General features: G+C 54.3%; 1 protein-coding gene across 2 annotated transcripts in view; it reads left to right on the top strand.

The window, feature by feature from the left end:
- The first annotated feature begins 7,742 nt into the window (after nucleotides 1-7,742).
- masp1 (mannan-binding lectin serine peptidase 1) overlaps nucleotides 7,743-27,526 on the top strand; it is a 239,108-nt gene continuing 219,324 nt past the window's right edge. Inside the window, exon 1 of one of the 2 annotated variants that reach the window (XM_038815773.1) lies at nucleotides 7,743-7,897. In XM_038815773.1, the coding sequence (XP_038671701.1) occupies nucleotides 7,893-7,897 (5 nt within the window). In that variant the 5' untranslated portion in view covers nucleotides 7,743-7,892. The remainder of the gene's footprint in view (nucleotides 7,898-27,526) is intronic. The other variant, XM_038815774.1, reaches the window with a different exon arrangement.

The raw sequence follows: 27,526 nt of genomic DNA, 5'->3' as shown, positions 1-27,526 counted from the left end.
CCCGCCCCCCCGCCCCCCCCCGCCCCCCCCCCCCCGCCCCCCCCCGCCCCCCCGCCCCCCCCCCCCCCCCCCCCCCCCCCCCGCCCCCCCCGCCCCCCCCCCCCCCCCCCCCCCCCGCCCCGCCGGGTAGGGGAGAATCCTGGCCATGGTCTCAAACCCATGACCTGGCCCATCTAGAAGAGCAAGTGTAGCAGATACATGGGGACAACATCACCTACACATTACCCTTCAAACCGTTCACCACTGGGACTTGGTAATATATTGCTGTTCCTTCACTGTTATGTCAAAATCCTGCAATTTCCCTCCCTAACAGCACTGTGGGTGTACCTACACCATCTGGACTGCAGCGGTTCAAGCAGGCAGCTCACCACCACCTTCTCAAGGGCAATTAGAGATGGGCAATAAAAATAATGTCCAAGTGGCATAGTGGTTAGCATTGCTGCCTCATGGCGCTGAGGACCCGGGTTCAATCCTGGCTCTGGGTCAATCTCCGTGTGGAGTTTGCACATTCTCCCTGTGTCTGTGTGGGTTTCACCCCCACAACACATTGTGTAGGGTAGGTGGATTGGCCACACTAAATTGCTCCTTAATTGGAAAAAAATGTAATTCGGTACTCTAAATTTATATTTAAAAAATGATGGTCTATCCAGAGAGACCCATAACTCATGAAAGAATAAAAAAAGGAAGATGGTTGTGGTTGTTGGAGGTCAATCATGTCAGTTCCAGGCCATCGTTGCAAAGGTTCCCCAAGGGTAGTGTCCTCGGCCGCCCAGCCCATGTCCAAATGCAGAAAGACGAGGGCGATATTCCGGTTTGGGCTAGAAAGTAACAAATAACATTCTCATCTGACAAATGCCAGTCATTGACCCTCTCTAGTAAGAGAGAATCGAACCATCACCCCTTGACATTCAATGGCATTACCATTACCGAATCCCTCACAATTGTAGGGGGTCTTTTACCCACCTACAGGTGGTGGTCTCCGCTACCACTCTTGGTGTATCTCTCCTGCCAGTGGAGGAAACGGTGGAAGTGTCGCACTGGGACGACTTCGCAGGAGAGAGAGTGTGAGCCACTGTTTATGCCTGACCAGTAAATCCACTTGAATGAGCGTTTTTGAGGTTCCCAAACCCTGTTATTGAAAACTCATCACTATTCTTAGAGTTCCCCCTATACCAAAAAGGGCCGACATTCTAGACGGTGAACAGGGATTCTCACTCCCTGACTCCGATGCAGGCTTCGGTGGGTGCTATTCAGGTCAAACTATGTTTTCAAGTTTTCCCCCGGTATAACCCATACCTTCACCGAAGATTGCATCTACTTACCACTTAGTAGCATCGATCCTGAGGGTCCCGCATTGCTAAGTAAGTAAAGTAGACTTAGGTATAACCACTGTTTCAGGTTAAAACTTTTAAGTTATCTTATTATTATATTTTTTTCTTTTAAAAGCTTCAATCACTGTCTTTACAGAAAAGTAAAAATATCTTGCTTCTGGATCCTTCTGGTTGGTTGAAGGGACCTTCAGGCCCAACTTGACAATCAATCTTCTTTAAAGTCTGGTCTTCTTTAGATGTATTCGCTGGTGAGCTCGGTTGCTATGTCCTATCTTTCCCATGTACCGAGCTGTAAGAGCTCGCTCTGCTGGCTATCTCTGAACTGACTCTGAGCTGACCCTGCCTCCTCTTTACATTCTAGTCTTCCTTAGATGTATTACCTGTTTTAGCTCGGCTGCTATGTCTGATCTTTCCCATGACCGAGCTGACTGTAAGCTGACTCTGAGCTGTTTGTTCCTTCTCTGCTTCTCTCCTTCTCTCCTGGACATCCTAATCTCCTGTCCCCTTCTCAGGGTTTATATATCTTTCTAACAGTTATTACGTTTTTATGACTTTATTGTAAAGTAACTTTTATTTCACTTGGATTGTAAAAGGTACCTTTAACCTGAATTTGTCTAACATGACTAAGTATTCATTTTGACATAACCTCACCTCTCAGGTCTCTGATTACATTGTTTCCTTTGTGATGTTCAAAGTTCCTGTGTGATATTCAAAAATGCTTTGGTTTCAATAGGGGTGTGAATTTTGGTTCCTGTCATTTCTATGGTTTTATTTTCCAGTTGTGTCCCCAGCTCATAATTTTGACTTTGATTTTGGCTTTAAATTATGTTTCTCGTAGACTGATAGTCTCCAATTTTCTTTTAATTTACCTGATATTAGCAGAATTTCACACCTATATATTTGTCTCCCTAGTCATTCTTTTCTATCTGCTGATTTTACTTCAATGAAGGTGTGAATCATTGCTTTTAGCTGTATGCTAAAATCCACTTGGTTATGACTTGAAAGACCTGCCTTTTTTAAACATTTGTCACCTAATTCAACTGAAACCCTCATCCATGCTTTTCCAGATGCTTACTAAGGTGGTTAGTTTCAATGAAGGTGTTGTGAATGCGTGTCTAATTCACTTGTCTCTCAGTCCGGTAGAAACGATCTCGAACACGTCCGTACTTCAGAATATTCTTTATTGCGATCGGGGCCGCTCTCTAGGTATTCCGGAGAACCAACTCGGAGAGTGCCAAAGTCTAGCAGCAGTGCTAACCCGGGTCACTGGCAATGTGAGGCAGCAGTGCTAACCCGGGTCACTGGCAATGTGAGGCAGCAGAGTTAACCCGGGTCCCTGGCACTGAGAGACAGCAGTGTTAACCCGGGTCCCTGGCTCTGTGAGACAGCAGTGCTAACCCGGGTCACTGGCAATGTGAGGCAGCAGTGTTAACCCGGGTCCCTGGCACTGAGAGACAGCAGTGTTAACCCGGGTCCCTGGCTTTGTGAGGCAGCAGTGTTAACCCAGGTCCCTGGCACTGTGAGACAGCAGTGTTAACCCGGGTCCCAGGCACTGTGAGACAGCAGTGTTAACCCGGGTCCCTGGCACTGAGAGACAGCAGTGTTAACCCGGGTCCCAGGCACTGTGAGGCAGCAGTATTAACCCGGGTCTCTGCCATTGTGAGACAGCAGTGTTAACCCGGGTCCCTGGCACTGTGAGACAGCAGTGTTAACCCGGGTCCCTGGCACTGTGAGACAGCAGTGTTAACCCGGGTCACTGGCAATGTGAGGCAGCAGTGTTAACCCGGGTCCCTGGCCCTGTGAGACAGCAGTGTTAACCCGGGTCCCTGGCCCTGTGAGGCAGCAGTGTTAACCCGGGTCCCTGGCCCTGTGAGACAGCAGTGTTAACCCGGGTCCCTGGCACTGTGAGGCAGCAGTGTTAACCCGGGTCCCTGGCACTGAGAGACAGCAGTGTTAACCCGGGTCCCTGGCTCTGTGAGGCAGCAGTGTTAACCCAGGTCCCTGGCACTGTGAGACAGCAGTGTTAACCCGGGTCCCAGGCACTGTGAGACAGCAGTGTTAACCCGGGTCCCTGGCACTGAGAGACAGCAGTGTTAACCCGGGTCCAAGGCACTGTGAGGCAGCAGTGTTAACCCGGGTCTCTGCCATTGTGAGACAGCAGTGTTAACCCGGGTCCCTGGCACTGTGAGACAGCAGTGTTAACCCGGGTCCCTGGCACTGTGAGACAGCAGTGCTAACCCGGGTCCCTGGCACTGTGAGGCAGCAGGGTTAACCCGGGTCCCTGGCACTGTGAGACAGCAGTGTTAACCCGGAACACTGGCTCTGTGAGACAGCAGTGTTAACCCGGAACACTGGCTCTGTGAGACAGCAGTGTTAACCCGGGTCCCTGGCACTGTGAGGCAGCAGTGTTAACCCGGGTCCCTGGCACTGTGAGGCAGCAGTGTTAACCTGGGTCCCTGGCACGGTGAGACAGCAGTGTTAACCCACGGCCCTGGCACTGTGAGACAACAGTGTTAACCTGGGTCCCGGGCACTGTGAGACAGCAGTGTTAACCCGGGTCCCTGGCGCTGTGAGGCAGCAGTGTTAACCCGGGTCCCTGGCACAGTGAGACAGCAGTGTTAACCCGGGTCCCTGGCACTGTGAGACAGCAGTCTTAACCCGGATCCCTGGCACTGTGAGAGAGCACTGTTAACCTAGATCCCTGGCACTGTGAGACAGCGGTGTTAACCCAGGCCCCTGGCACTGAGACAGCAGTGTTAACCCGGGTCCCTGGCACTGTGATGCAGCAGTGTTGACCTGGATCCCTGGCACTGTGAGATAGCTGTGTTAACCCGGGTCCCTGGCACTGTGAGACAGCAGCGTTAACCCGGGTCCCTGGCATTGTGAGACAGCAGTGTTAACCCGGGTCCCTGGCACTGTGAGGCAGCAGTGTTAACCCGGGTCCCTGGCTCTGTGAGACAGCAGTGTTAACCCGGGTCCCTGGCACTGTGAGGCAGCAGTGTTAACCCGGGTCCCTGGCACTGTGAGACAGCAGTGTTAACCCGGGTCCATGGCCCTGTGAGACAGCAGTGTTAACCCGGGTCCCTGGCACTGTGAGACAGCAGTGCTAACCCGGGTCCCTGGCACTGTGAGGCAGCAGGGTTAACCAGGGACCCTGGCACTGTGAGACAGCAGTGCTAACCCGGGTCCCTGGCACTGTGAAACAGCAGGGTTAACCCGGGTCCCTGGCTCTGTGAGACAGCAGTGTTAACCCGGGTCCCTGGCACTGTGAGACAGCAGTGTTAACCCGGGTCCCTGGCTCTGTGAGACAGCAGTGTTAACCCGGGTCCATGGCCCTGTGAGACAGCAGTGTTAACCCGGGTCCCTGGCACTGTGAGACAGCAGTGTTAACCCGGGTCCCTAGCACTGTGAGACAGCAGTGTTAACCCGGGTCCCTGGCACTGTGAGGCAGCAGTGTTAACCCGGGTCCCTGGCACTGTGAGGCAGCAGTGTTAACCCAGGGCCCTGGCACAGTTAGACAGCAGTGTTAACCCGGGTCCCTGGCACTGTGAGACAGCAGTGCTATCCCAGATCCCTGGCTCTCTGAGACAGCAGTGTTAACCCGGGTCCCTGGCACTGTGAGACAGCAGTGTTAACCTGGATCCCTGGCACTGTGAGACAGCTGTGTTAACCCGGGTCCCTGGCACTGTGATGCAGCAGTGTTAACCCGGGTCCCTGGCACTGTGAGACAGCAGTGTTAACCCGGGTCCCTGGCACTGTGAGACAGCAGTGTTAACCCAGGTCCCTGGCACTGTGAGACAGCAGTGTTAACCCGGGTCCCTGGCACTGTCAGGCAGCAGTGCTAACCCGGGTCCCTGGCACTGTGAGACAGCTGTGTTAACCCGGGTCCCTGGCGCTGTGAGGCAGCAGTGCTCACCCGGGTCCCTGGCACTGAGAGACAGCAGTGTTAACCCGGGTCCCTAGCACTGTGATGCAGCAGTGTTAACCCGGGTCCCTGGCACTGTCAGGCAGCAGTGTTAACCCGGGTCCCTGGCACTGTGATACAGCAGTGTTAACCCAGGTCCCTGGCACTGTGAGACAGCAGTGTTAACCCGGGTCCCTGGCACTGTGAGACAGCAGTGTTAACCCGGGTCCCTGGCACTGTGAGGCAGCAGTGCTAACCCGGGTCCCTGGCACCGTGAGACAACAGTGTTAACCCAGGTCCCTGGCACTGTGAGCCAGCAGTGTTAACCCGGGCCCCTGGCTCTGTGAGGCAGCAGTGTTAACCCGGGTCCCTGGCACTGTGAGACAGCAGTGCTAACCCGGGTCCCTGGCACTGTGAGACAGCAGTGTTAACCCGGGTCCCTGGCACTGTGAGACAGCAGTGCTAACCCGGGTCCCTGGCACTGTGAGACAGCAGTGTTAACCCGGGTCCCTGGCACTGTGAGACAGCAGTGTTAACCCGGGTCCCTGGCACTGTGAGACAGCAGTGTTAACCCTGGGTCCCTGGCACTGTGAGGCAGCAGTGTTTACCCGGGGCCCTGGCACTGTGAGGCAGCAGTGTTAACCCGGGTCCCTGGCACTGTGATGCAGCAGTGTTAACCCGGATCCCTGGCACTGTGAGACAGCAGTGTTAACCCGGGTCCCTGGCACTGTGAGACAGCAGTGTTAACCCGGGTCCCTGGCACTGTGAGACAGCAGTGTTAACCCGGGACCCTGGCACTGTGAGACAACAGTGTTAACCCGGGTCCCTGGCACTGTCAGGCAGCAGTGTTAACCCGGGTCCCTGGCACTGTGAGACAGCAGTGTTAACCCGGGTCCCTGGCACTGTGAGGCAGCAGTGTTAACCCGGGTCCCTGGCGCTGTGAGACAGCAGTGCTAACCCGGGTCCCTGGCTCTGTCAGGCAGCAGTGCTAACCCGGGTCCCTGGCACTGTGAGGCAGCAGTGTTAACCCGGGTCCCTGGCACTGTGAGACAGCAGTGTTAACCCGGGTCCCAGGCACTGTGAGACAGCAGTGTTAACCCGGGTCCCTGGCACTGTGAGGCAGCAGTGTTAACCTGGGTCCCTGGCACTGTGAGGCAGCAGTGTTAACCCGGGTCCCTGGCACTGTGAGGCAGCAGTGCTAACCCGGGTCCCAGGCACTGTGAGGCAGCAGTGTTAACCCGGGTCCCTGGCACTGTGAGGCAGCAGTGTTAACCCGGGTCCCAGGCACTGTGAGACAGCAGTGCTAACCCGGGTCCCTGGCACTGTGAGGCAGCAGTGTTAACCCGGGTCCCTGGCACTGTGAGACAGCAGTGCTAACCCGGGTCCCTGGCACTGTGAGGCAGCAGTGTTAACCCGGGTCCCAGGCACTGTGAGACAGCAGTGTTAACCCGGGTCCCAGGCACTGTGAGACAGCAGTGCTAACCCGGGTCCCTGGCACTGTGAGGCAGCAGTGTTAACCCGGGTCCCAGGCACTGTGAGACAGCAGTGCTAACCCGGGTCCCTGGCACTGTGAGGCAGCAGTGCTAACCCGGGTCCCTGGCACTGTGAGGCAGCAGTGTTAACCCGGGTCCCTGGCACTGTCAGGCAGCAGTGTTAACCCGGGTCCCTGGCACTGTGATGCAGCAGTGTTAACCCGGGACCCTGGCACTGTGAGACAACAGTGTTAACCCGGGTCCCTGGCACTGTGAGGCAGCAGTGCTAACCCGGGTCCCTGGCACTGTCAGGCAGCAGTGTTAACCCGGGTCCCTGGCATTGTGAGACAGCAGTGTTAACCCGGGTCCCTGGCACTGTGAGGCAGCAGTGTTAACCCGGGTCCCTGGCGCTGTGAGACAGCAGTGCTAACCCGGGTCCCTGGCACTGTGAGGCAGCAGTGCTAACCCGGGTCCCTGGCACTGTGAGGCAGCAGGGCTAACCACTGTATCAACCTGCTCCCAGATTCATTTTCTGACATTCTGATGTTCACTTTGATTCTCTCTTCCTTAATGAAGCATCTATTATCAGATTTTATGTTCCTCACTAGTTTGTCCTTGTGGTTTATTTTCCCTTTATTATCTTTTCAATCCTCCTTTTCTGGATCCTTGATTTATCCCAGTCTTCGGGACTATCACTGACTTTTTACTCCGTATATGTGTTTACTTTCAACTTAACCCTCTACTTAACTTCCTGGGTTAGCTGTGGTTAGTTTTTCCCTCTCGGAGCATCATTCCTCCTGACTGGGATATATTTTGTGCTGATTGTGATGAATTACCGCCTCAGATATCTGTCACTGGCTGTTTACTCTCTGTCCCTGTGAATCTATCTGCCCAATCCACTCTGTTCCTTCCCTGCTGCCGGGTAACCAATGACCAGTGTAACGGTGTCAGGAAGGATTGTGCTGAGTAGCTGAAGGAATTATGAATCTTCCGATCTGCTTTGTGATCTGACCAGTCCGCACTGTGACATCACAACAGATACAAATGTGGGATTCTAACTGTGCCAAGCTAACAATCTCACCCCGTCTACCTTCCCTCCAAATGACTGAACAAATTTGGTTCAGAATCCTTGCCGCTGCTGCTGTGCCCGTCAAAAAATGATACCGACAATCAGATTCCACAGTCATGAGGTAGGGAACTATTTGTGTGGGAGCGTCGGGAACAGGAGCTGAGAGGCCAACAGGTTAATGGACACAGAAGGAAGCTGATGGGTGAAAATCTGACTCTGGGGCTGGGTTTTCCGGGGCTCCTTTCTGCCACTTCCAGCAGCACCAGCTGGGGTGGTGGCCATTACTGTGACTATAGGCAGTCCCACCACACCAAGGAGCCCAGGTATGTCTAGCATCTGTGTACTTAGAGAGGGTGTGGAGGAGCTGCAATCAAAAGGCTGCAATAGGGTTAAAAGAGAGGGTGATCTTGTCCAGGTACCGCTGAAGGGACCAGGAGCCCCTACAGATGCTTTCCCAACACTAGCCTGCCCTTACTGGGCTACCCGTGAGGTGTGGGTCTCCACCCACCATGGGTAACATAGCCACTGTCACCCAGCCCATTGATGATTATCCGAACTTAGAACACCATTTCATGCGGGGTGTATGGTTTTGTTTGGAATGGTTTGAAGTGAATTAAAGCCCCATTGAGAATAAGCAGCCAAGGCATCATGCAACAATTAGTAAAGACTATTTATTAAATTAAAGAAAAGACAAATGCACACGAACAGGACTATAATACTCCAGGAAAATTAAGTATATCAATCCCTAAATACACACACAGTTTGTGTAGAACGTACTCCTTGTTCCAAAATATATCTACAGGGTGGAATTCTCCGGTCCCGGGAAAAATCGGGAGGGCCGTAGTAAACTCGGCTGAGTTTCACGACGGCCTCGGAGGCCGCTCCTCGCCCCCTATTCTCCCCTCCCGGCGGGGCTAGGAGTGGCGCTCCGTAACTCCCGACCGCCAGGCGGCATGCCGAGAGTGACACGACGGCAGCGCCTATGTGACATCAGCCGCGCATGCGCAGATTGGCCGGCTCCAACCCGCGCATGCGCGGCTGACGTCACGACGGCTGACAGCTCGAACCCGCGCATGCGCGGTGGCCGTCTTTCCCCTCAGCCGCTCCGCAAGACGTGGCGGCTTGATCTCGCGGGGCGGCGGAGGGGAAATAGTGCGTCCGATTGAGATGCCGGCCTAACGATCGGTGGGCACCGATCGCGGACCTGTCCCCTCCCGAGCACAGTCGTGGTGCTCATTCCCCACCAGGCCCCCTACAAGCCCCAAAACGGGCACCTCACGGCGATTTCACGACGGCAGCGACCAGGTGTGGTTGCCGCTGTCGTGAAACGATCGCGAATGGCAGGCCGCTTGGCCCATCCGGGTCAGAGAATCGCCGGTCGCCGTGAAAAACGGCGAGCGCCGATTCTTCCGAGCGGGGGAGGGGGGGGGGGTGGGAGAATCGTGGGTGGCGCCAGGGGGTCGTGAAATTAGTCGGGGGGCCCTCCCGCGATTCTCCCACCCGGTGTGGGGAGCGGAGAATCGCGCATCACAATCTCTGAACTGCTCACAAGAGGCCCCCTTTCCAAACAACATCCAAATGTAATTAAATCTTGAGGTCAAATCCAGTTTATAATTATCACACATGCAGTGTGGATAGTCAAGTCTGCGAAACGTCTTTTCCTGATCCAGCGAAGATATTGAAACTGTCTTTACAAATGTTTCTGCATGACTTTGTCTCTAAGACATATATGCCAGCCTCGGCTCCTGGCTGTTCGATTGGAGACTGGCATCACAGACTGTTAGGCGTAAACTGCCTCTCTGCTTCTGAGGGTGCTGGTAATTATATATCATTTGTCTAGAAATTTACATCTCATTACTTTTAAAATCACATCTCAATATGTTTTTTGAATGCTGGCTACTGCTGTCACTAGGCAGATTTCTACCTGTGCTGGGCAGACTCATGGTGCCTCTTGCTGGGCAGGTTTCATCCCATCAAGCCTTGTTATATTCAGGTTACTGTTGTTTCTAAGCAGATTTCTACCTGTTTCTGGGCAGATCAATGACACCATTAATTAGGCACTTAACTGCCTCAATAGATCAAAGGGCTTATGGAACACACTCTGTCTCCACCCCTGTAAAACTTCAGACAGGTTGGGGGGGAGGGGGGGGGGGGGAGTAAATAGCAGATTGAATGTCCACTGTATTTTCATAGATTGTCATAGATTATCATAGAATTTACAGTGCAGAAGGAGGCCACTCGGCCCATCGAGTCTGCACCGGCTCTTGGAAAGAGCACCCTACCCAAGGTCAACACCTCCACCCTATCCCCATAACCCAATAACCCCACCCAACACTAAGGGCAATTTTGGACACTAAGGGCAATTTATCATGGCCAATCCACCTAACCCGCACATCTTTGGACTGTGGGAGGAAACCGGAGCACCCGGAGGAATCCCACGCACACACGGGGAGGAATCCCACGCACACACGGGGAGGATGTGCAGACTCCGCACAGTCAGTGACCCAAGCCGGAATCGAACCTGGGACCCTGGAGCTGTGAAGCAATTGTGCTATCCACAATGCTACCGTGCTGCCCCATTTTATGAGCACTCCTGCGTCCATGCCCACTGATGGGGAAGCATTCAATCCAGCCCAAAGTCACTGACTACTGCTGGTCAGAGATGTTTCAGGTACATGCCTCACCAGCATTCTGAAGGGCTGCTGATATCTCAAACTGTGGATTGGTGGAATCCAAAATGAAATATTCCTTGAGATTCCATAGCTCCCAACAGTTTATTTCAAGAATATTTGGTAAAACACTGCATCTAATTTATGGCTCATCTGAGTGTAGTTACATAACTGAGATACAAGCAAATTACTGCGGGTGCTGGAATCTGAAACTAAAGAGAAAATGCTGGAAAATCTCAGCAGGTCTGGCAGCATCTGTAGGGAGAGAAAAGAGCGAACGTTTCGAGTCCAGATGACCCTTTGTCAAAGTAAGAAGTCTTACAACACCAGGTTAAAGTCCAACAGGTTTGTTTCGAATCACTAGCTTTCGGAGCACGGCTCCTTCCTCAGATGAATGAAGAGCTGGGTTCCTGTGTGGTGCGGTCAACCGATGTTATACACCAGATACATCGATGACATTTTTTTCCTTTGGACCCACGGCGAAGAATCACTGAAACGACTACACGATGACATCAATAAGTTCCATCCCACCATCAGACTCACCATGGACTACTCTCCAAAGTCAGTTGCATTCTTGGACACACTCATCTCCATCAAGGACGGTCACCTCAGCACTTCGCTTTACCGCAAGCCCACGGATAACCTCACGATGCTCCACTTCTCCAGCTTCCACCCTAAACACATTAAAGAAGCCATTCCCTATGGACAAGCCCTCCGTATACACAGGATCGGCTCAGACGAGGAGGAGCGTAACAGACATCTACAGACGCTGAAAGATGCCCTCATATGAACGGGATATGGCGCTCGACTCATCGATCGACAGTTCCAACGCGCCACAGTAAAAAACCGCACCGACCTCCTCCGAAGACAAACATGGGACACAACCAACAGAGTACCCTTCATCATCCAGTATTTCCCCGGAGCGGAGAAACTACGACATCTTCTTCACATCGATGAAGACGAACATCTTGCCAAGGCTATCCCCACACCCCCACTACTGGCCTTCAAACAAACGCACAACCTCAAACAAACCATTGTTTGCAGCAAACCCAGCCTTCAGAACAGAGACCACGACACCACACAACCCTGCCAGGGCAATCTCTGCAAGACGTGCCAGATCATCGACATGGATACCGCCATTACATGTGAGAATACCACCCACCAGGTACGCCGGACATACTCGTGCGACTCGGCCACCATTGCCTATCGTTGGGAAAGGATGTCCCGAAGCGTGGTACATTGGGGAGGCCATGCAGATGCTGCGACAACAGATGAACGGGCATCACGCGACAATCACCAGGCAGGAATGTTCCCTTCCAGACGGGGAACACTTCAGCAGTCAAGGGCATTCAGCCTCTGATCTCCGGGTAAGCGTTCTCCAAGGCGGCCTTCAGGACGTGCGACAACGCAGAATCGCCAAACTTATAGCCAAGTTCCGCACACATGAGTACGGCCTCAACCGGGACCTTGGATTCATGTCGCATTACATTCACCCCCCCCCCCACCATCTAGCCTGGGCTTGCAAAATCCTACCAACTGTCCTGGTTTGAGACAATTCACACCTCTTTAACCTGGGGTTACCCCTATCTCTGGATCTGTAAAGACTTAATTACCTGCAAATGCTCGCATTCTAAGTATCGTCTTGCATCTTTGACTTTGTCTCTATCTATGTTTCTGGAACCCACCTCTTCATTCGCCTGAGGAAGGAGCAGTGCTCCGAAAGCTAGTGATTGGAAACATGTTGGACTTTAACCTGGTGTTGTAAGACTTCTTACTGTTCCCACCCCAGTCCAACGCCGGCATCTCCACATCTTTGTCAAAGCTTTGACAAAGAGTCATCGGACTCGAAACGTTAGCTCTTTTCTCTCCCTACAGATGCTGCCAGACCTGCTGAGATTTTCCAGCATTTTCTCTTAACATAACTGAGAGTTCGATGTTACATTCCACATCCTTATTAAATCCCTTTCCCCTCACCAGGAGCAGCTCCTCCCATCTCCCTCACTCCATGCTCTCTCAGGATACATCCTCTCCATTCTCACCTCTCCCTCTCTCCCCTCAGACTCTCCCTATTCCCATTTTTATAATTGTTGGTTGTCACATACAATGTAACAGCACTGAAGGAGACTATTAAACCCATGAGGACTTCACGCCAGCTCTCTGCAAAATAACAAATCACCAATTTCATTCACCTGTCCTTTCCCTGCCAGATAATTATTCAATTCCCTGGTGAAAGCCACAGTTGAAGTTTCTTCCACAACACTCACAGACAGTACATTCCAGATCCTAACCACTCGCTGTGTGAATCTGTCTCCACCACACTCACAGGCAGAACATTCCGGAGCCTAACCACTCGCTGTGTGAATCTGCCTCCACCACACTCACAGACAGTACATTCCAGATCCTAACCACTCGCTGTGTGAATCTGTCTCCACCACACTCACAGACAGTGCATTCCAGATCCTAACCACTCGCTGTGTGAATCTGTCTCCACCACACTGTCAGAAAGTACATTCCAGACCCTAACCACTCGCTGTGTGAATCTGTCTCCACCACACTCACAGACAGTACATTCCAGATCCTAACCACTCGCTGTGTGAATCTGTCTCCACAACACTCAGGCAGAACATTCCGGAGCCTAACCACTCGCTGTGTGAATCTGTCTCCACCACACTCACAGACAGTACATTCCAGACCCTAACCACTCGCTGTGTGAATCTGTCTCCACAACACTCAGGCAGAACATTCCGGAGCCTAACCACTCGCTGTGTGAATCTGTCTCCACCACACTCACAGACAGTACATTCCAGATCCTAACCACTCGCTGTGTGAATCTGCCTCCACCACACTCACAGACAGTACATTCCAGACCCTAACCACTCGCTGTGTGAATCTGTCTCCACCACACTCTCAGACACTACATTCCAGATCCTAACCACTCACTGTGTGAACCTGCCTCCACCACACTCTCAGACAGTACATTCCAGATCCTAACCACTCGCTGTGTGAATCTGTCTCCACCACACTCACAGACAGTACATTCCAGATCCTAACCACTCGCTGTGTGAATCTGTCTCCACCACACTCACAGACAGTACATTCCGGAGCCTAACCACTCGCTGTGTGAATCTGTCTCCACCACACTCACAGACAGTACATTCCAGATCCTAACCACTCGCTGTGTGAATCTGTCTCCACCACACTCACAGACAGTACATTCCAGATCCTAACCACTCGCTGTGTGAATCTGCCTCCACCACACTCACAGACAGTACATTCCAGATCCTAACCACTCGCTGTGTGAATCTGTCTCTCTCACTCTCAGACAGAATATTCCAGACCCTAACCACTCACTGTGTGAACCTACCTCCACCACACTCACAGACAGTACATTCCAGATCCTAACCACTCGCTGTGTGAATCTGTCTCCACCAGACTCTCAGACAGTACATTCCAGATCCTAACCACTCGCTGTGTGAATCTGCCTCCACCACATTCTCAGACACTACATTCCAGATCCTAACCACTCGCTGTGTGAATCTGCCTCCACCACACTCACAGACAGTACATTCCAGATCCTAACCACTCGCTGTGTGAATCTGTCTCCACCAGACTCTCAGACAGTACATTCCAGATCCTAACCACTCGCTGTATGAATCTGCCTCCACCACACTCACAGACAGTACATTCCAGATCCTAACCACTCGCTGTGTGAATCTGCCTCCACCACACTCACAGACAGTACATTCCAGATCCTAACCACTCGCTGTGTGAATCTGCCTCCACCACACTCACAGACAGTACATTCCGTATCCTAACCACTCGCTGTGTGAATCTGCCTCCACCAAACTCACAGACAGTACATTCCAGACCCTAAACACTCGCTGTGTGAATCTGTCTCCACCACACTCACAGACAGAACATTCCAGATCCTAACCACTCGCTGTGTGAATCTGCCTCCACCACACTCACGGACAGTACATTCCAGACCCTAACCACTCGCTGTGTGAATCTGCCTCCACCACACTCACGGACAGTACATTCCAGATCCTAACCACTCGCTGTGTGAATCTGCGTCCACCACACTCACAGACAGTACATTCCAGATCCTAACCACTCGCTGTGTGAATCTGCCTCCACCACACTCACGGACAGTACATTCCAGATCCTAACCACTCGCTGTGTGAATCTGCCTCCACCACACTCACAGACAGTACATTCCAGACCCTAACCACTCACTGTGTGAATCTGTCTCCACCACACTCTCAGACAGAACATTCCAGATTCTAACCACTCGCTGTGTGAATCTGCCTCCACCACACTCACAGACAGTACATTCCAGATCCTAACCACTCGCTGTGTGAATCTGCCTCCACCACACTCACAGACAGTACATTCCAGATCCTAACCACTCGCTGTGTGAATCTGGCTCCACCACACTCACAGACAGTACATTCCAGATCCTAACCACTCGCTGTGTGAATCTGCCTCCACCACACTCACAGACAGAACATTCCAGATCCTAACCACTCGCTGTGTGAATCTGCCTCCACCACACTCACAGACAGTACATTCCAGATCCTAACCACTCGCTGTGTGAATCTGTCTCCACCACACTCACAGACAGTACATTCCAGATCCTAACCACTCGCTGTGTGAATCTGCCTCCACCACACTCACAGACAGTACATTCCAGATCCTAACCACTCGCTGTGTGAATCTGTCTCTCTCACTCTCAGACAGAATATTCCAGACCCTAACCACTCACTGTGTGAACCTACCTCCACCACACTCACAGACAGTACATTCCAGATCCTAACCACTCGCTGTGTGAATCTGTCTCCACCAGACTCTCAGACAGTACATTCCAGATCCTAACCACTCACTGTGTGAATCTGTCTCCACCACACTCACAGACAGTACATTCCAGATCCTAACCACTCGCTGTGTGAATCTGCCTCCACCACACTCACAGACAGTACATTCCAGATCCTAACCACTCGCTGTGTGAATCTGCCTCCACCACACTCACAGACAGTACATTCCGTATCCTAACCACTCGCTGTGTGAATCTGTCTCCACCACACTCACGGACAGTACATTCCAGATCCTAACCACTCGCTGTGTGAATCTGTCTCCACCACACTCACAGACAGTACATTCCAGATCCTAACCACTCGCTGTGTGAATCTGCCTCCACCACACTCACAGACAGTACATTCCAGACCCTAACCACTCACTGTGTGAATCTGCCTCCACCACACTCACAGACAGTACATTCCGTATCCTAACCACTCGCTGTGTGAATCTGTCTCCACCACACTCACAGACAGTACATTCCAGACCCTAACCACTCGCTGTGTGAATCTGTCTCCACCACACTCTCAGACACTACATTCCAGATCCTAACCACTCACTGTGTGAACCTGCCTCCACCACACTCTCAGACAGTACATTCCAGATCCTAACCACTCGCTGTGTGAATCTGTCTCCACCACACTCACAGACAGTACATTCCAGATCCTAACCACTCGCTGTGTGAATCTGTCTCCACCACACTCACAGACAGTACATTCCGGAGCCTAACCACTCGCTGTGTGAATCTGTCTCCACCACACTCACAGACAGTACATTCCAGATCCTAACCACTCGCTGTGTGAATCTGTCTCCACCACATTCTCAGACACTACATTCCAGACCCTAACCACTCGCTGTGTGAATCTGTCTCCACCACACTCACAGACAGTACATTCCAGACCCTAACCACTCGCTGTGTGAATCTGCCTCCACCACACTCACAGACAGAACATTGCAGACCCTAACCACTCGCTGTGTGAATCTGTCCTCACCACACTCACAGACAGTACATTCCAGATCCTAACCACTCGCTGTGTGAATCTGCCTCCACCACACTCACAGACAGAACATTCCAGATCCTAACCACTCGCTGTGTGAATCTGCCTCCACCACACTCACAGACAGTACATTCCACATCCTAACCACTCGCTGTGTGAATCTGCCTCCACCACACTCACAGACAGTACATTCCAGATCCTAACCACTCGCTGTGTGAATCTGTCTCTCTCACTCTCAGACAGAATATTCCAGACCCTAACCACTCACTGTGTGAACCTACCTCCACCACACTCACAGACAGTACATTCCAGATCCTAACCACTCGCTGTGTGAATCTGTCTCCACCAGACTCTCAGACAGTACATTCCAGATCCTAACCACTCGCTGTGTGAATCTGCCTCCACCACATTCTCAGACACTACATTCCAGATCCTAACCACTCGCTGTGTGAATCTGCCTCCACCACACTCACAGACAGTACATTCCAGATCCTAACCACTCGCTGTGTGAATCTGTCTCCACCAGACTCTCAGACAGTACATTCCAGATCCTAACCACTCGCTGTATGAATCTGCCTCCACCACACTCACAGACAGTACATTCCAGATCCTAACCACTCGCTGTGTGAATCTGCCTCCACCACACTCACAGACAGTACATTCCAGATCCTAACCACTCGCTGTGTGAATCTGCCTCCACCACACTCACAGACAGTACATTCCATATCCTAACCACTCGCTGTGTGAATCTGCCTCCACCAAACTCACAGACAGTACATTCCAGACCCTAAACACTCGCTGTGTGAATCTGTCTCCACCACACTCACAGACAGAACATTCCAGATCCTAACCACTCGCTGTGTGAATCTGCCTCCACCACACTCACGGACAGTACATTCCAGATCCTAACCACTCGCTGTGTGAATCTGCCTCCACCACACTCACAGACAGTACATTCCAGATCCTAACCACTCGCTGTGTGAATCTGCCTCCACCACACTCACAGACAGTACATTCCAGACCCTAACCACTCACTGTGTGAATCTGTCTCCACCACACTCTCAGACAGAACATTCCAGATTCTAACCACTCGCTGTGTGAATCTGCCTCCACCACACTCACAGACAGTACATTCCAGATCCTAACCACTCGCTGTGTGAATCTGCCTCCACCACACTCACAGACAGTACATTCCAGATCCTAACCACTCGCTGTGTGAATCTGGCTCCACCACACTCACAGACAGTACATTCCAGATCCTAACCACTCGCTGTGTGAATCTGCCTCCACCACACTCACAGACAGAACATTCCAGATCCTAACCACTCGCTGTGTGAATCTGCCTCCACCACACTCACAGACAGTACATTCCAGATCCTAACCACTCGCTGTGTGAATCTGTCTCCACCACACTCACAGACAGTACATTCCAGATCCTAACCATTCGCTGTGTGAATCTGCCTCCACCACACTCACAGACAGTACATTCCAGATCCTAACCACTCGCTGTGTGAATCTGTCTCTCTCACTCTCAGACAGAATATTCCAGACCCTAACTACTCACTGTGTGAACCTACCTCCACCACACTCACAGACAGTACATTCCAGATCCTAACCACTCGCTGTGTGAATCTGTCTCCACCAGACTCTCAGACAGTACATTCCAGATCCTAACCACTCACTGTGTGAATCTGTCTCCACCACACTCACAGACAGTACATTCCAGATCCTAACCACTCGCTGTGTGAATCTGCCTCCACCACACTCACAGACAGTACATTCCAGATCCTAACCACTCGCTGTGTGAATCTGCCTCCACCACACTCACAGACAGTACATTCCGTATCCTAACCACTCGCTGTGTGAATCTGTCTCCACCACACTCACGGACAGTACATTCCAGATCCTAACCACTCGCTGTGTGAATCTGTCTCCACCACACTCACAGACAGTACATTCCAGATCCTAACCACTCGCTGTGTGAATCTGCCTCCACCACACTCACAGACAGTACATTCCAGACCCTAACCACTCACTGTGTGAATCTGTCTCCACCACACTCTCAGACAGAACATTCCAGATCCTAACCACTCGCTGTGTGAATCTGCCTCCACCACACTCACAGACAGTACATTCCACATCCTAACCACTCGCTGTGTGAATCTGCCTCCACCACACTCACAGACAGTACATTCCAGATCCTAACCACTCGCTGTGTGAATCTGTCTCTCTCACTCTCAGACAGAATATTCCAGACCCTAACCACTCACTGTGTGAACCTACCTCCACCACACTCACAGACAGTACATTCCAGATCCTAACCACTCGCTGTGTGAATCTGTCTCCACCAGACTCTCAGACAGTACATTCCAGATCCTAACCACTCGCTGTGTGAATCTGCCTCCACCACATTCTCAGACACTACATTCCAGATCCTAACCACTCGCTGTGTGAATCTGCCTCCACCACACTCACAGACAGTACATTCCAGATCCTAACCACTCGCTGTGTGAATCTGCCTCCACCACACTCACAGACAGTACATTCCAGATCCTAACCACTCGCTGTGTGAATCTGCCTCCACCACACTCACAGACAGTACATTCCAGATCCTAACCACTCGCTGTGTGAATCTGGCTCCACCACACTCACAGACAGTACATTCCAGATCCTAACCACTCGCTGTGTGAATCTGCCTCCACCACACTCACAGACAGAACATTCCAGATCCTAACCACTCGCTGTGTGAATCTGCCTCCACCACACTCACAGACAGTACATTCCAGATCCTAACCACTCGCTGTGTGAATCTGTCTCCACCACACTCACAGACAGTACATTCCAGATCCTAACCATTCGCTGTGTGAATCTGCCTCCACCACACTCACAGACAGTACATTCCAGATCCTAACCACTCGCTGTGTGAATCTGTCTCTCTCACTCTCAGACAGAATATTCCAGACCCTAACTACTCACTGTGTGAACCTACCTCCACCACACTCACAGACAGTACATTCCAGATCCTAACCACTCGCTGTGTGAATCTGTCTCCACCAGACTCTCAGACAGTACATTCCAGATCCTAACCACTCACTGTGTGAATCTGTCTCCACCACACTCACAGACAGTACATTCCAGATCCTAACCACTCGCTGTGTGAATCTGCCTCCACCACACTCACAGACAGTACATTCCAGATCCTAACCACTCGCTGTGTGAATCTGCCTCCACCACACTCACAGACAGTACATTCCGTATCCTAACCACTCGCTGTGTGAATCTGTCTCCACCACACTCACGGACAGTACATTCCAGATCCTAACCACTCGCTGTGTGAATCTGTCTCCACCACACTCACAGACAGTACATTCCAGATCCTAACCACTCGCTGTGTGAATCTGTCTCCACCACACTCACAGACAGTACATTCCAGACCCTAACCACTCGCTGTGTGACTCTGTCTCCACCACACTCACAGACAGTACATTCCAGACCCTAACCACTCGCTGTGTGACTCTGCCTCCACCACACTCACAGACAGTACATTCCAGACCAAAACCACTCGCTGTGTGAATCTGTCTCCACCACACTCACAGACAGTACATTCCAGATCCTAACCACTCGCTGTGTGAATCTGCCTCCACCACACTCACAGACAGTACATTCCAGACCCTAACCACTCACTGTGTGAATCTGTCTCCACCACACTCTCAGACAGAACATTCCAGATCCTAACCACTCGCTGTGTGAATCTGCCTCCACCACACTCACAGACAGTACATTCCAGACCCTAACCACTCACTGTGTGAATCTGTCTCCACCACACTCTCAGACAGAACATTCCAGATTCTAACCACTCGCTGTGTGAATCTGCCTCCACCACACTCACAGACAGTACATTCCAGATCCTAACCACTCGCTGTGTGAATCTGCCTCCACCACACTCACAGACAGTACATTCCAGATCCTAACCACTCGCTGTGTGAATCTGTCTCCACCACACTCACAGACAGTACATTCCAGATCCTAACCACTCGCTGTGTGAATCTGCCTCCACCACACTCACAGACAGAACATTCCAGATCCTAACCACTCGCTGTGTGAATCTGCCTCCACCACACTCACAGACAGTACATTCCAGATCCTAACCACTCGCTGTGTGAATCTGTCTCCACCACACTCACAGACAGTACATTCCAGATCCTAACCATTCGCTGTGTGAATCTGCCTCCACCACACTCACAGACAGTACATTCCAGATCCTAACCACTCGCTGTGTGAATCTGTCTCTCTCACTCTCAGACAGAATATTCCAGACCCTAACTACTCACTGTGTGAACCTACCTCCACCACACTCACAGACAGTACATTCCAGATCCTAACCACTCGCTGTGTGAATCTGTCTCCACCAGACTCTCAGACAGTACATTCCAGATCCTAACCACTCACTGTGTGAATCTGTCTCCACCACACTCACAGACAGTACATTCCAGATCCTAACCACTCGCTGTGTGAATCTGCCTCCACCACACTCACAGACAGTACATTCCAGATCCTAACCACTCGCTGTGTGAATCTGCCTCCACCACACTCACAGACAGTACATTCCGTATCCTAACCACTCGCTGTGTGAATCTGTCTCCACCACACTCACGGACAGTACATTCCAGATCCTAACCACTCGCTGTGTGAATCTGTCTCCACCACACTCACAGACAGTACATTCCAGATCCTAACCACTCGCTGTGTGAATCTGTCTCCACCACACTCACAGACAGTACATTCCAGACCCTAACCACTCGCTGTGTGACTCTGTCTCCACCACACTCACAGACAGTACATTCCAGACCCTAACCACTCGCTGTGTGACTCTGCCTCCACCACACTCACAGACAGTACATTCCAGACCAAAACCACTCGCTGTGTGAATCTGTCTCCACCACACTGACAGACAGTACATTCCAGATCCTAACCACTCGCTGTGTGACTCTGCCTCCACCACACTCACAGACAGTACATTCCAGACCAAAACCACTCGCTGTGTGAATCTGTCTCCACCACACTCACAGACAGTACATTCCAGACCCTAACCACTCGCTGTGTGAATCTGCGTCCACCACACTCACAGACAGTACATTCCAGATCCTAACCACTCGCTGTGTGAATCTGCCTCCACCACACTCACAGACAGTACATTCCAGATCCTAACCACTCGCTGTGTGAATCTGCCTCCACCACACTCATAGACAGTACATTCCAGATCCTAACCACTCGCTGTGTGAATCTGTCTCCACCACACTCACAGACAGTACATTCCAGACCCTAACCACTCGCTGTGTGAATCTGTCTCCACCACACTCACAGACAGTACATTCCGGATCCTAACCACTCGCTGTGTGAATCTGTCTCCACCACACTCACAGACAGTACATTCCAGACCCTAACCACTCGCTGTGCGAATCTGCCTCCACCACACTCACAGACAGTACATTCCAGATCCTAACCACTCGCTGTGTGAATCTGTCTCCACCACACTCACAGACAGTACATTCCAGATCCTAACCACTCTCTGTGTGAATCTGTCTCCACCACACTCTCAGACAGTACATTCCAGATCCTAACCACTCGCTGTGTGAATCTGCCTTCACCAGACTCTCAGACAAGGGGCGGGATTCTCCAAACCCTGGGCAGGGCCGGAGAATCCCCGCGAAGGGGCCGCGCCCACCCTGACGCCGGAACACGATTCTCTGCAGAGTGGAGAGTTTGCACCATTGGCGTTGGAGTGGTTGGCGCAGCGCCGGTTGTGGGCCGCTCTACGCGGCCGGCACGCCGATTCTCCGGCCCGAATGGGCCGAGCGGCCGTAAGAAAAGTGCCGAGTCCCGCCGGCGGTGTTCTAACCTGCTCTGAGCCAGCGGGACCTCGGTTTAAGGGTCGGGTGCCGGCCTGTGGGGGGGGGGGGGGGGGGGGTTCCGACCCCGGAGCGGGCCTCCGATGTGTCCTGGCCAATGTTGTCTCGGGGTGGGGATTGGGGTCTCGGGGTGGGGATTGGGGTCTCGGGGTCTCGGGGTGGGGATTGGGGTCTCGGGGTGGGGATTGGGGTCTCGGGGTGGGGATTGGGGTCTCGGGGTGGGGATTGGGGTCTCGGGGTGGGGATTGGGGTCTCGGGGTGGGGATTGGGGTCTCGGGGTGGGGATTGGGGTCTCGGGACGGGGATTGTGGTCTCGGGGTGGGGGTTGGGGGTCTCGGGGTGGGGATTGGGGTCTCGGGATGGGGATTGGGGTCTCGGGATGGGGATTGGGGTCTCGGGGTCTCAGGGTGGGGATTGGGGTCTCGGGGTGGGGATTGGGGTCTCGGGGTGGGGATTGGGGTCTCGGGGTGGGGATTGGGGGTCTCGGGGTGGGGATTGGGGTCTCGGGGTGGGGATTGGGGTCTCGGGGTGGGGATTGGGGTCTCGGGATTGGGGATTGGGGTCTCGGGGTGGGGATTGGGGTCTCGGGGACGGGGATTGGGGTCTCGGGGTGGGGATTGGGGTCTCGGGGTGGGGATTGGGGTCTCGGGGTCGGGGATTGGGGTCTCGGGGTGGGGATTGGGGTCTCGGGGTGGGATTGGGGTCTCGGGGACGGGGATTGGGGTCTCGGGGTGGGGATTGGGGTCTCGGGGTGGGGATTGGGGTCTCGGGATGGGGATTGGGGTCTCGGGGTGGGGATTGGGGTCTCGGGGTGGGGATTGGGGTCTCGGGTGGGGATTTGGGTCTCGGGGTGGGGATTGGGGTCTCGGGGTGGGGATTGGGGTCTCGGGGTGGGGATTGGGGTCTCGGGGTGGGGATTGGGGTCTCGGGGTGGGGATTGGGGTCTCGGGGTGGGGATTTGGGTCTCGGGGTGGGGATTGGGGTCTCGGGGTGGGGATTTGGGTCTCGGGACGGGGATTGGGGTCTCGGGGTGGGGATTGGGGTCTCGGGGTGGGGATTGGGGTCTCGGGGTGGGGATTGAGGTCTCGGGGTGGGGATTGGGGGGATTGGGGTCTCGGGGTCTCGGGGTGGGGATTGGGGTCTCGGGGTGGGGATTGGGGTCTCGGGGTGGGGATTGGGGTCTCGGGGTGGGGTCGCGGGGCCTCGGGATGGGGATTGGGGTCTCGGGGTGGGGATTGGGGTCTCGGGGTGGGGATTGCGGTCTTGGGGTGGGGATTGGGGTCTCGGGGTGGGGATTGGGGTCTCGGGATTGGGGTCTCGGGGTGGGGATTGGGGTCTCGGGGTGGGGATTGGGGTCTCGGGGTCTCGGGGTGGGGATTGGGGTCTCGGGGTCTCGGGGTGGGGATTGGGGTCTCGGGGTGGGGATTGGGGTCTCGGGGTGGGGGTTGGGGTCTCGGGGTGGGGATTGGGGTCTCGGGTGGGGATTGGGGTCTCGGGGTGGGGATTGGGGTCTCGGGGTGGGGATTGGGGTCTCGGGGTGGGGATTGGGGTCTCGGGGTCTCGGGGTGGGGATTGGGGTCTCGGGGTCTCGGGGTGGGGATTGGGGTCTCGGGGTGGGGATTGGGGTCCTCGGGGTGGGGGTTGGGGTCTCGGGGTGGGGATTGGGGTCTCGGGGTGGGGATTGGGGTCTCGGGGTGGGGATTGGGGTCTCGGGGTGGGGATTGGGGTCTCGGGGTGGGGATTGGGGTCTCAGGGTGAGGATTGGGGTCTCGGGGTCTCGGGGTGAGGATTGGGGTCTCGGGGTGGGGATTGGGGTCTCGGGGTGGGGATTGGGGTCTCGGGGTGGGGTCTCGGGGCCTCGGGGTGGGGATTGGGGTCTCGGGGTGGGGATTGGGGTCTCGGGGTGGGGATTGGGGTCTCGGGGTCTCGGGGTGGGGATTGAGTCTCGGGGTGGGGATTTGGGTCTCGGGACGGGGATTGGGGTCTCGGGGTGGGGATTGGGGTCTCGGGGTGGGGATTGGGGTCTCGGGGTCACGGGGTGGGGATTGGGGTCTCGGGGTGGGGATTGGGGGGATTGGGGTCTCGGGGTGGGGATTGGGGTCTCGGGGTGGGGATTGGGGTCTCGGGGTGGGGATTGGGGTCTCGGGGTGGGGATTGGGGTCTCGGGGTGGGGATTGGGGTCTCGGGGTGGGATTGGGGTCTCGGGATGGGGATTGGGGTCTCGGGATGGGGATTGGGGTCTCGGGGTGGGGATTGGGGTCTCGGGGTGGAGATTGGGGTCTCGGGGTGGGGATTGGGGTCTCGGGGTGGGGATTGGGGTCTCGGGGTGGGGTCTCGGGGCAGGGATTTGTGGTTCTGATTGGGAATTGGTGTCCGTGGAGGGATTTGGGGAGGGTTTTGGGGTCCAGGGCGAGGATTTCTAGTCCGGGGTGGGAATTGGGTCTCCGAATGGAGGTTTGGGGTGGGAGGGGGCGGGGTTTGGGGTGGGAGGGGGCGGGGTTTGGGGTGGGAGGGTCCAGGGGGATTGGGGCGGGGTTCGGGTGGGGGGTGGGGTTTGTAATGGGAGGGGGCGAGGTTTGGGGGTGGAAGGGGTGGGATTTGTGGTGGGAGGGGGCGGGGTTTGGGGTTGGAGGGGGGCGGGGTTTAGAGTGGGGTTTGGTCCAGTGGGGCGGGTCCAGTGGGCAGGATTTGGGGTGGGAGGGGGCGGGGTTTGGGGAGGGGGCGGCGCTTCGGTGTAGGGGGCGGGGGTTTGAGTGTAGGGGGCGGGGTTTGAGTGTAGGGGGCGGGGTTTGAGTGTAGGGGGCGGGGTTTGGGGGGTTTGTCTCTTTGTCGCGGAGAAGCCGCGGGCGGAGCGGAGCCGGAATCCGGAGACACAGAGACAGAGATGGGGTGAGTCCCCCTCCCCCCGGGACAGTGTGTCCCTCACCCCCCCCCCGGGGACAGTGTGTCCCTCATCATCCCCCCCCCCCCCGGGGACAGTGTGTCCCTCACCCCCCCCCCCCCCCCGGGGACGTGTGTCCCTCACCCCCCCCGGGGACAGTGTGTCCCTCATCACCCCCCCCCCCCCCGGGGACAGTGTCCCTCATCACCCCCCCCCGGGGACAGTGTGCCCTCACCCCCCCCCCCGGGGACAGTGTGTCCCTCATCCCCCCCCCCCCCCCCGGGACAGTGTGTCCCTCACCCCCCCCCACCCCCGGACAGTGTGTCCCTCACCCCCCCCCCCGGGGACAGTGTGTCCCTCATCCCCCCCCCCCCCCCCCCGGGGACAGTTCCCTCACCCCCCCCCCCCCCGGGACAGTGTGTCCCTCCCCCCCCGGGGACAGTGTGTCCCTCATCATCCCCCCCCCGGGGACAGTGTGTCCCTCACCCCCCCCCCCGGGGACAGTGTGTCCCTCACCCCCCCACCCCCCGGGGAACAGTGTGTCCCTCACCCCCCCCCAGGGGACAGTGTGTCACTCTCCCCCCCCCCCCCACGGGGACAGATGTGTCCCTCACCCCCCCCCCCGGGACAGTGTTTCCCTCACCCCCCCCCGGGACAAGTGTGTCCCTCACCCCACCCACCCCCCCACAGGGGACAGTGGTGGTCCCTCACCCCCCCCCACCAGGGGACAGTGGGTCCCTCACCCCCCCCCCAGGGGACAGTTGTTGTCCTCACCCCCCCCCCCCCGTGGACAGTGTGTCCCTCACCCCCCCCCCCCCGGGACAGTGTGTCCTCCCCCCCCCCCCCGGGGACAGTGTGTCCCTCACCCCCCCCCCCCGGGGAAAGTGTGTCCCTACCCCCCCCCCCCCCCCCCCGGGGACAGAGAGCCGCCACCCTGGGCAGTGTCCATGTCCCGGGAGGGTGTGATGGGGGCGTGTGTTTGCCGGCTTTGTGTTGGGAGGGTTTGTGTTTTTGGGGTTTTGTTGGGGGGGGGGGTTGTGTTGGGGGGTTTGTGTATTTGGGGTTGTGTTGGGGGGGGGGTTGTGTTGGGGGGTTTGTGTTTTTGGGGTTGTGTTTGAGGGGGGTTTGGGGGTTTTTGTGTTTTTGGGGTTGTGTTTGAGGGGGGTTGGGGGGGGTTTGTGTTTTTGTGGTTGTGTTTGGGGGGTTTGTGTTTTTGGGGTTGTGTTTGGGGGGATTTTGCTTTATTGTGGTGGTTGGGGTTGGGGGGGGGGGGCTCTCTGCTTTGCTGAAATCTCCGGGAATTGATCCTGGGACTGAGTCTGACTGACCCTCGGGCACAGAGGACAGACCATTCAGCCCCTCATACCTGATCTGCTATATGGATCCTGCATCTAGTTCCATGGTCCCTCATGATGTTAGGAAATAAATACTGGCCTTGACCTGCGATGCAACATCCCAAAACCAAAATAATTCACCCCAACCCCAGGTGCTATTTGGGACAGAGAGAAAAACCCAATTTGTGTTTATATCCAGTCTGTTCAAGGCCAAGATCGCTAAATTGGTAATTGACAGTGAAGCTAAAAGTTGGGTTTTGGTGGGGGGCTGGGAGGGGGAGGGGTAGGGTTGGCAGAGGGGATGGGACATGGCTGGGGGGGCAGGGGGTAGGGTTGGCAGAGGGGACGGGACATGGCTGGGGGGGGGGTAGGGTTGGGGGGGTAGGGTTGGCGGAGGGGATGGGACATGGCTGGGGGGGCAGGGGGTAGGGTTGGCAGAGGGGATGGTACGTGGCTGGGGAGGGGGCAGGAAAGTGGAGTTGAGATTACAAGGTCAGCAATGAATGTATTGTCTGGTGGAACAGGCTCGATGGGCTGAATGGCCTTTTCCTGCTCCTGATTTATAGATTCATTACAGAGACAGGGTTACAACCATTCATGATTCTGGGTTAAATATTCCAGCTTAAAAATGTGTTTAAAAGGACCAAGAAACTGTGAAACAGATAGTTTGATTAAAGATGTTATCATCTATGGTTAGATTATGGTTAGATTAAGTCATTATTTTAATGTGTAACGGGAGTTCTCCACAGACCGCCTAATAGCACCAGTGAAATTGCAGGGTGTATTCTGTCAGGGACTGAAGAAGTTAGTAGCAAAAGCAGAATACTTTCAATAGAGACATTAATTTCCATAAAGAATTTATAAAATATGGGTTAAGTGCTTTGCTGTTCTCACTCCGAAAGATAGTGAATTTATTGAGTATTGGAAATCATTCTCTCGAGCAACATGTTCGAGAGTTAACGAGAAAGCAGGCCATTCGAAATTTACTTATGATCCAGACAAAGTTACTAATCTTCAACAAGGGAACATTTTTCTCATTGTATTCCATGTTGGCTCTGAAAACGAGCAAGTTAACACAGTTAGGAAGCTTGTAGTTTTCAGTGAG

Source organism: Scyliorhinus canicula, chromosome 13 (genome assembly GCF_902713615.1).
Source record: "Scyliorhinus canicula chromosome 13, sScyCan1.1, whole genome shotgun sequence".
NCBI lineage: Eukaryota > Metazoa > Chordata > Chondrichthyes > Carcharhiniformes > Scyliorhinidae > Scyliorhinus > Scyliorhinus canicula.
The sequence above is the reverse complement of the archived record's forward strand: the minus strand, read 5'-3'. Positions and strand labels throughout refer to the sequence as shown.